Raw genomic sequence first — 9336 nt, 5'->3', positions numbered from 1 at the left:
GGTATCTTATTATTATTATTTTTTAATGTTTTAACTGATTTGTAAGACGAGGTTGGTACAATTTCTCTGTGGTGGGAGTATAGCTGGGGTGGGGAGTTGGCATGCAGCAATAAAGAAGAATAAAACTGGAAAGCAGTGAGCAATTATACTCAAGAACCATGAATCCAATCCCATTAATAACACCTTATAGCTTCCAGTTTCTAAATTTATTTTCAGTGAAATAAAAGCACCTAAGTGATGTTGTGCTGGGAATCAGGATCTGAGAACCATTATAGAATATCTTAGTTCCAATTCCATAAACCTCTATCTTCAAATAAAACCCCAAATGCAAATCTTAATAACTTTGTAAATCACTTTTTTTTGTATTGGCTCTTTCTCTCCATTGTTAGCCAGAGCTAGATATGGGACAGGTTCCAGGCCAGGACAAAAATGCAACATTTTATCCTCCCCATGCTTTGATTATCTTGCTCTGAAATTAAGCAGACCCTTGGCAATTAATTACCTGCTGGGGAAAAATTTTTTCTGATTAACTCTTCATTAATCGAGTTGACCAAGTAACTTGTAAACTTTTGGTCTTTTCCCCTTTTTGCTACTAGCCCAGTACCTACCTAGTCTTCGAATCTCAGACACCATAAACATAGAAAGGGTTCTTGAAAAGTCTGGTCTTGACAACCAGTTTGACAGTGCGGAACTGAAGCCAGTTTTTTTGAATTGTTGCTCAAAGTGAAGTTGGCTTGGGTTAGTGGTAGAACTAGGACTCAAGTTTCGGGATTCTGACACATAAAAAAATGAAGCTCTTGGGCGTTTTTTTCCAAAACACCCTGTGTAAGTGATTTAGAATGGTCTTAGGGGGAGGAGGAGATGCAAAATGGTGCCACCTTCTGCCCTAAGATTGGCACTTGGTAACAGTTCTTATGGAGGGTGGGTAGTAAGAACATCTGAACTACAGGCAGCCCTTAACTTCAGTCCTGGTTCCAGTGATAGTTGTAACACTAAAGACCCACGTGCCCTTTGCAAAAGTGCTTAATTTCTTTGAGGGAAGGCAACTAGGACAGACCTGCTCAGAGTTGTCCAATTACTCTGATCTCTTTCTTTCCCCCACTTGGGAATTGTAAACATGAAAGGGAATAGTATATGGGAAATTACTTAGAATAATGTCTGTAGCGTATCAAGGTTCAATATTCTCGTTGATTATCAGATCAACGAGATCTGATAGTGCTAGGATCTGATAGCGCTTGCGCTCTGCCAGGCACAAGCACCGCCCCCGAGGCGCGCACCTTAAAGCGCGCGCTCGTCTGAGCTTGCCGTCCCCAGGGCGGCCCGGCAGATGGGGGCGTTTGCTTCCGGGGGCAAAGGCACTTTACTTCCGGCAGGAGCGGGCGGTGAGGTAGACGGCTGCGACTACCGCCTGTGTCGGTCCGTTTAAGTCAGGCATGAAGATCACGAGGCAGAAACATGCCAAGAAGCATCTCGGCTTCTTCCGCAATAATTTCGGAGTTCGCGAGCCGTACCAGATCCTGCTGGACGGTACCTTCTGTCAGGCGGCGCTGCGCGGCCGTATCCAGCTGCGGGAGCAGTTGCCCCGCTACCTCATGGGGGAGACACAGCTGTGCACCACCAGGTGGGCCAGGCGGGTCTGGAGAGGAGGTCCGGGGAGGCGGCCCGGGGATCCTGCGGGCGTGGTGGAGGCGAGGCCGCGGCGGGCAGAACGCCCCACCCGGGAGGAACGGACAGTGGAGTGGGGGGCGCGGAGGAGGTCAGGCGGGCGTCTGCGGCGTGGGTAGAAAGTACAGGGTCCTGCGGCGCTTCCCGTCGTCGGCCTGGCAGATGAGTCCAGCTGAGCTTTCTAGTGCGACCCGGCTTGGAATCTAGGTCCCAGTGCTCCCCGCTTTGTGATCTCCTGCCAGTTCATCTCCGAGCCTCGGACTTCTCTTCCGTGAGGGAGAGACCGTACCTCAAAGGGTTGCCGGAAGGATCAGACGAGGTATCGTGTATGCAGAGCCCTTGCTAGTATCCGAGACCTAACCCCACCCTTTTTTAAAAAATGTATTTTCAGAAAAACAGTATTCATTATTTTTTCACCACACCCAGTGTTCCATGCCCCCCCCCTTTTTTAAAGAATTTATTTATTTGACAGAGATCACAAGTAGTCAGAGAGGGAGGAGGAAGCAGGCTCCCCGCTGAGCAGAGAGCCCAATGCGGGGCTCGATCCCAGGACCCTGAGATCATGACCCGAGCCCAAGGCAGAGGCTTAACTCACTGAGCCAGCCAGGCGACCCCAAAACCTGCCCCTTTTAAATGGTTGCTCCCTATTTGCCTCGCTTTTTCTAGTGTGAACGAAAATTTTTCAAGCCCCACAACTGGCTGTGTGAGCGAACATCTCCGATTCCCAGAAAGAGCATTCACAACTCGAGGTTAAGACCTCTGCCCAAGCTCATTCGTTTATTCGGCTGTCTTTATTAAGCACCAGCTGTATGCTGGGCAGCGCTCTAGCCACTGAGGATAACTTGGTGACCAGGACAAACGTCCAGCCCTCACGGCCAGTAAAGTGTGTCAGTCAACGTCCATGGGTGTGTTTTGACTCCAGTGTGTTGTGCCTCCCTCGGTGTGAGAACGCTTAGGACGGGGCCTCCTGGGCATAGGAGGGAGGATGGAATCATGGGAGGTTTCATAAAGGAGATAACTTTGGAGCTTTTCTTAAACTTTTGAGTTTTCTTAAAGACTAAAGGGAGCGAGGCAAGGTAGAGTCTGACAGGGGCTGGCTGCAGCTTAAGAAATTTTTGACTCCGTATTTATAATTTTTTATTTCTCCTTTTCTTCCTCCCTCCCTCTCTCTTTCTCTTCTTTTGTTTTCATCTTTCCGTTCTGAGGGGAAGGACTATTTTGAATGACAGAAAAGGTAGAAGTGACTTGTGGAGGCCTCTTGAATAAAGAAATGGAGCTGTCAGATGCCTGGAAAGGAGGTTAGAGCACAGAATGTAGTTGGAAGTGAAGCTGGGAAGAAGGTAAAAACTCAACAACGTGAACTGCTAAGAAACTTAGGGGTCCCCGTTCTCATAGTAGCTATTTACTTTAAAAAAATAGAAAAAGAAATTAAAATGACCCATAATATCACACCAACAAATTACCACTGTCAACATGCTGTAACGTCCATCCAGTTCTTTCTATATACACATGCACGCACACACACAGGAATGGGCTCTTACTGGGCGCACAGTATCATTGCCCTGCTTTTCTCACGATAGTATTGCTCCATGAAGAGCTTTCCATATTCAAGTAGCACCTCAAAATCATTGTTTTTTATCCCATGGATTTTTATCCCCTTAGCCTTTAGGGCTGCCGGACAAGTCGTTAGTTGACTTGTGCCCTGAGTTCATCATTTACGGCTACACAAAACCTGTTCATTTACCTCTGTGTGCCAGAGAAATATTAACAGTTTTTTTTTTAAGATTTTATTTATTTATTGGACAGAGACACAGCGAGAGAGGGAACACAAGCAGGGGGAGTAGGAGAGGGAGAAGCAGGCTTCTCGAAGAGTAGGGAGCTGATGCGGGGCTTGATCCCAGGACCCTGGGATCATGACCTGAGCCAAAGGCAGATGCTTAACAACTGAGCCACCCAGGTGCCCCGAAATATTAACATTTCTAATATAGTTCTATAACAAAAAAAGTTTGGGAAGTACTGCATGAAATTATACTCTATAGCATTTTTTCCCTAAAGAAGTTATTTTAACTTCCAGAATATTTTATACATACACAAAAGTAGAGTAGTATAATGAAATATCTTATCACTTAGCTTTTGGAATTGTTGACATGTCCAGTCTTGTTTCATTTATCCACTCCCACCACCCCCAGCACACATCTTACTGATGGTTTATTTTAAAGCATATTATTTTGTATTCTGTCAATTCTTGATGTGCATAATGAAGAGAGAAATGCTATCAGACCCAACAGCTGTCTTTTAGAAAAGCTAACTGCAGAGGTGTGAGGGCTAAGTTGGAGAAGCAAGAGCGTGATGGCAAGCAAACTCATTTGGTGGTTGTCCAATCCAGAAGTAATGGGAGCCCCAACTTCATAGAGGAAACTTCAAAGAGAAACTCAAGAGTTCTGCAAAGAGACATTATGAGACAGATAACAACAGCCGAGAGTTAGAGTTAGAACTCTAACAGCTGATGGGGTAGGGGTAGGGGTGATGAAGAATAGGTCAGTTAGGATTTCTGACTTAGGCCCAGCTTCTGGGAAGTTCATGTATTCAAAGAGATCGCATGCCCTGGAGAAGTTTGGAGGCAGGGAAATACTTTGATTTTAGACATAAATTTGAAGAGCTGATGTACATCCGCAGGAAATAGTCAATAAATACTTGGTAGTTTGGGCCTGAAACTCCTAAAAAGAGTTCAGAACTGATGACTAAGAAAGCAGAGTCTCTCTTCTTGAACAAAAACTAAACGAATGATAAAGGGAGTGAGGCAAGGTAGAGTCTGATAAGGGCTGGCTAGAGCCTAAGAAATTTTTGACTCAGTATTTATAATTTTTTCTTTATTTCTCCTTTTCTTCCTCCCTCCCTTTTTCTTCCTTTCCTTTTCTTTCTTTTCTTTTCTTTCATGGAAGAAGTGCTTGGGGAGCTTATTAGAAGGCTAATATTTGACTCCTCAAGAGGTGCAGATTTGGGGATGAGAAAGGAGTAGAAATTATGCAGTTATCACTATGTCCTTTTGATTTGGGTAGTCTTTAGCTGACACTTTGCAAAGCATTGACTTATATTAGTACGAAAATGCAGAGTGAAAAAGGAAGTTGTGATTGTTATTAAGCTGGTGATGTGAACATTTTTACTTTTCTGTGCTGAAAATAGTTTAAAGGTGTACCAATTTGTACTTGAAGTAGAAGCATATACCACAAAGGTTGGGGCAAGGCATCTGTTGTCAACTATTTGGATTCACATTTTGGCTTAGTGCTTATTAGCTGTGTTTGAGCATGTAACTTGAAATCTCTCAGAATGAGTTGCTCTAAAATATGGATAATTTTCAAGTAAGGGGCCTAACTAGAGCTGTTTTGAGATTGAAGTGAGTAGTTATGGAAAGACATTCAGCATGCTCTCTGATACATAATAAATGCTCAGTAAATTTTAACTATTATTCCTTCTACTCAGTGGTTGTATTTTCCAGGTTTTTTAAAGAGTGAAAAAGATATCATATGACTGGGGCCAACATATGACAAATTCAGATTGTAATAGTATAGTTTTAATTTGTTCAAAATTGGGTAATTTTTTAGTACTTGCTTTATGTGAACAATTGACAGGTATCTGTTACAATGGTGAGCTGCTAATAACATTTTTTCCCCAGGTGTGTGTTAAAAGAATTAGAAACATTGGGAAAAGACTTATATGGGGCAAAACTGATTGCACAAAAATGCCAAGTCCGAAACTGTCCCCATTTCAAGAATGCTGTGAGTGGATCAGAATGTCTACTGGCCATGGTTGAAGAGGGAAATCCTCATCACTATTTTGTGGCAACACAGGTGATACTGCTTTTAAAACCAGAGTCAATTTTAATATTTTAATCATTTCTATCTATATTTCTTTTTTTTTTTTAAGATTTTATTTATTTATTTGACAGAGATCACAGAGAGGCAGGGAGAGAGAGAGAAGGAAGCAGGCTCCCCGCTGGGCAGAGAACCCGATGTGGGGCTCAATCCCAGGACCCTGGGATCATGCCCTGAGCCGAAGGCAGAGGCTTTAACCCACTGAGCCACCCAGGCGTCCCTTTTTTTTTTTTTTTTTAACCTTTCTATCTATATTTCATTTGGAGCTACATATAATCAGGAAAACTTAGGTGAAAGTGCATTGTCAAAATGTTTAGATTTTTTAAAATGCAGACTTTTAAGTTAATTTGCAGTCGATAAAAGCAGTTGTCATTGGAGAATTTGAGGAAAGAACCTTAAGCTTTTGATTTTTCTTAAGTTTTTTTTAAAAAATAAAATTATTGACAAAGAGATGATTGTATGTTTCAGGGTTCTTAAAGGGAAAATAAGTAGAGCAAAAATTTTATATTCTATATTTATCGGTGTTTTCTTGTGTTCCTGTATTTCATATTTTTTCTCAAAAAGTCATGTTTCATATTATTTGAAATTGTGCTACCAATAAGGAACTATTTTAGACTTTTAAAGATCCAGGGCGGAGGAGTGGGTGGTAGGAGAGACTCTCAGCGTTGATATTATCCAATAATTGCATATACATACAGATGTGCTTAAATACACTTTTAGAATTATAAAATCACACAGTTAGATGCAGAGCTAATTCCAGAATCTGAGTCAGCCAGTTCTTACTTTGTTACATTTCCTGCAACCTGTGTTAAAATTCCTAACCCTTTTCGAAGATATGGAACATTGCCTAACATACTTACCTTTGCCTTAGTTTGTAATTTGTGGTCCTAGAATATTGGTAAGTCTAGTTCACCTTTGTTGGCATTTAACTGTGCTCAGATTTCATGTCTGTCGTCTTCTTCTTCTTCTTTTTTTTTTTTTTTTTTAAGTCATAAAGTGTATTCTCTTTAGTGAGACATACTGATTTGAAAAGTAAAACTTGGTGATCTCTTTTATTTTTTACTATTTAAGGCATCTTATTTGACTGGCATATTTGAACTGAACAGTTCTATTTTTCCTTTTAATAGGATCAGAATTTGTCTATGAAAGTAAAGAAAAAGCCTGGAGTTCCTCTCATGTTTATTATTCAGAACACTATAGTCTTGGACAAACCTTCTCCCAAAACAGTTGCCTTTGTTAAAGCAGTAGAGTCAGGTCAGCTTGTCTCAGTGCATGAGAAACAAAGTATCAAGCAACTCAAAGAAGAACAAGGTTTAGTGAAAAACCAGGAACAGAGAAGAAGAAAAAAACGCAAGAAAATAAGTGGCCCCAATCCTCTTAGCTGTTTAAAGAAAAAGAAGAAAACACAGGACCCAGAATCATCTGCCTCTGAAAAGAAAAGAAAAAGAAAAAGAATCCGGAACAGATCTACCTCAAAAGTACTTTCTGAAAAGCAGAACAATAATGAATGAATTCTTTGAGTACTTTTAAAGACATTAAAATATGAAAAACAAATTTCTTTTTAAAACTTATAGAAGTACTTACAGTAAGACTGTGATTTTTATAAATACTGACCCTAAGCCTTCACCTAAAATTTGTTAAAGAAAGAAAGGAAAGGGAAAAAAAGAAAAAAGAAAAACAAACCAGAGTAGATGGGTTTAGGCATTTTTTTTTTTTTAATTTTATTTATTTATTTGACAGAGAGAAATCACAAGTAGGCAGAGCAGCAGATGAGGGTGGTGGGGGTGGGGGAAGCAGGCTCCCCACTGAGCAGAGAGCCTGATGCAGGGCTCGATCCCAGGACCCTGAGATCATGACCTGAGCCAAAGGCAGAGGCTTAACCCACTGAGCCACCCAGGTGCCCCTGGAGATTATTTTTTGATGTGTAAAACTGTTGTCTCTTTCTGTCTCACCATTGCCCCTACCCCCCAACACTATATGCAAATAGTGTAAAAAATCAGTCATACAAAACCTTTGTGACAAGAGGTTGTGTCCTTTCACATTCGTAGAGGAAAATTCTTTATTCATGTAGCAGTTGTAGAATTTATAGTTCTAAATAATATGAATATACTGCTACCTTTTGGTTCATCAGTTATTTGACTTTGTACTAGAAAGTGGAAATTTTGTTTACTTGTATGACTCCTCCATTTTTCTGATATATTAATAATTCAGTCTTTATATATCCCAAATAAAGTATTTTCATTATTATGACTGTAAACTTTGTTCTCCATTGACCCAAGTAGCCATGACATGATTGAATTTATTTCTTACACCAGTTTGTTGTTATTCCAGAAGTTTATACTGTCCTCATTTTCTTGAAGCATCTGACTTAACTCTGTAAAGGAACTTACAATTTTCTGTATGATGATATGTGGTAATTCCTCAACCCTGGAGATGCTTCTAAAGTCCTCTGTCCTCCAGTGTGGAACAGTTTTCTGCCGCGTATGTTGCTCACATGTCATCCGTGCACTTCTTGCCCTTATCCAGAAATTTGCTTTTGTTATTTCTGTTTCCTAGATTCATTGTTTTACTCTTTTTTGGTTTTCTCTTTTGCTGTAGTGAAGCATGGATTTTGTAGGAAGTAACATTTTTTGAGGCTCAGCCAGTGTTGTTTACCCTCATATTTGTTGCACTAATAATTTAGCAAGATAGTTGCTTGTTAAAAAATTTTTAAGTAATCTCTACACCCAACATGGGACTTGAACTCACAACCCTGAGATCAAGAGTTGCAAACTCTACCGACTGAGGCAGCCATGCTCCCCTCGCAAGATAATTCTTGATTGAAGATCATGTCCCTCAGTTCCCCTAGAGAGTCTCTTAATTTTTTTTAGTTCCATTTGTCCACTAAGGAGGATGATTTTCTTAAAAGCAAATGTTAAATTCAATAGCAAAAATTCCAAAATAACAGTCTCTTTAAGATTGGCTTTGAATGTTACTTAAAAGGTGTTTAAAGGGTTACCAGAATTTAACAGATTATGTAGTAAATATATTTTAAAAATTTTTAATAAAATGTCTAAAGAGCTGATTTTATTAGGAATTGAATAATCAAATTTGTTTTTCAGCCATCTCCCCAATTGTTTGAGTTGTTCTTCAATTCAAAATTACACTGTTTCTCTGCTGTAATATTGAAGTATAAAATTGGAAAACTGGATTCTGACTTTGGGCTACCTGTGACACCTTTGAGTAGTGGTTTAGAATCTTTATCATTAGGGTTTCACGATCAGGTATGAAGTACATCATGAACAAATTCTTGTAATGGCTAAAATAATCTTTCTTAAATTTGAGTCCATTTACATTTTTACAGAAACATTTTCAGTTGAATTCAAGAGAAGCTTTTTTGGGTGGAAGCTGAAGTTACCTCCTTAAGGACACTAGGAATCACACAGGTTGTATTACCTAGAAGCCAGGTTAGTGCTTTGATATTTCATGATTCTGTTTTAAATTCTTAAAAGGAACATTTCTTTTTTAAAGTAATGTGTACTTTTTTTTTTTTTTTAAGATTTTTTGTATTTATTTCACAGAGCATAAGTAGGCAGAGCAATAGGCAGAGGGAGAGGGAAAAGCAGGCTCCTTGCTGAGCAGAGAGCCCTTTGTGGGGCTGAATCCCAGGACCCTGAGATCATGACCTGAGCTGGAGGCATACGTTTAATCAACTGAGCCACCCAGATGCCCCTTAACAGGAACATTTTTTAAAAAGGCAAAGACACTGGGAAAAAGTGAATATAACTCTAGAGTTTCTGTGAGGGAAAAAAAAATTGTC

General features: G+C 40.2%; 1 protein-coding gene across 1 annotated transcript; it reads left to right on the top strand.

Annotated features, from left to right (window-relative positions):
* Positions 1 to 1341: 1341 nt before the first annotated feature.
* UTP23 (UTP23 small subunit processome component) lies at positions 1342 to 7794 on the top strand. Its single transcript, XM_082721305.1, has 3 exons — positions 1342 to 1621; positions 5339 to 5513; positions 6665 to 7794. Exons 1-3 carry the CDS (start codon positions 1434 to 1436, stop codon positions 7046 to 7048), a joined length of 747 nt encoding a protein of 248 aa, XP_082577431.1. The 5' UTR covers positions 1342 to 1433; the 3' UTR covers positions 7049 to 7794.
* The last annotated feature ends 1542 nt before the right edge of the window (positions 7795 to 9336 follow it).

Source organism: Mustela nivalis (genome assembly GCF_964662115.1).
Source record: "Mustela nivalis genome assembly, chromosome: 2".
Classification (NCBI taxonomy): domain Eukaryota; kingdom Metazoa; phylum Chordata; class Mammalia; order Carnivora; family Mustelidae; genus Mustela; species Mustela nivalis.
The sequence above is the reverse complement of the archived record's forward strand: the minus strand, read 5'-3'. Positions and strand labels throughout refer to the sequence as shown.

Coding starts and splice junctions, on each gene's coding strand:
- UTP23 (XM_082721305.1), top strand. CDS start 1,434: ATGAAGATCACGAGGCAGAAACATGCCAAGAAGCATCTCGGCTTCTTC. Junction 1,622..5,338: donor ACACAGCTGTGCACCACCAG/GTGGGCCAGGCG, acceptor TTTTTTCCCCAG/GTGTGTGTTAAAAGAATTAG. Junction 5,514..6,664: donor ACTATTTTGTGGCAACACAG/GTGATACTGCTT, acceptor TCCTTTTAATAG/GATCAGAATTTGTCTATGAA.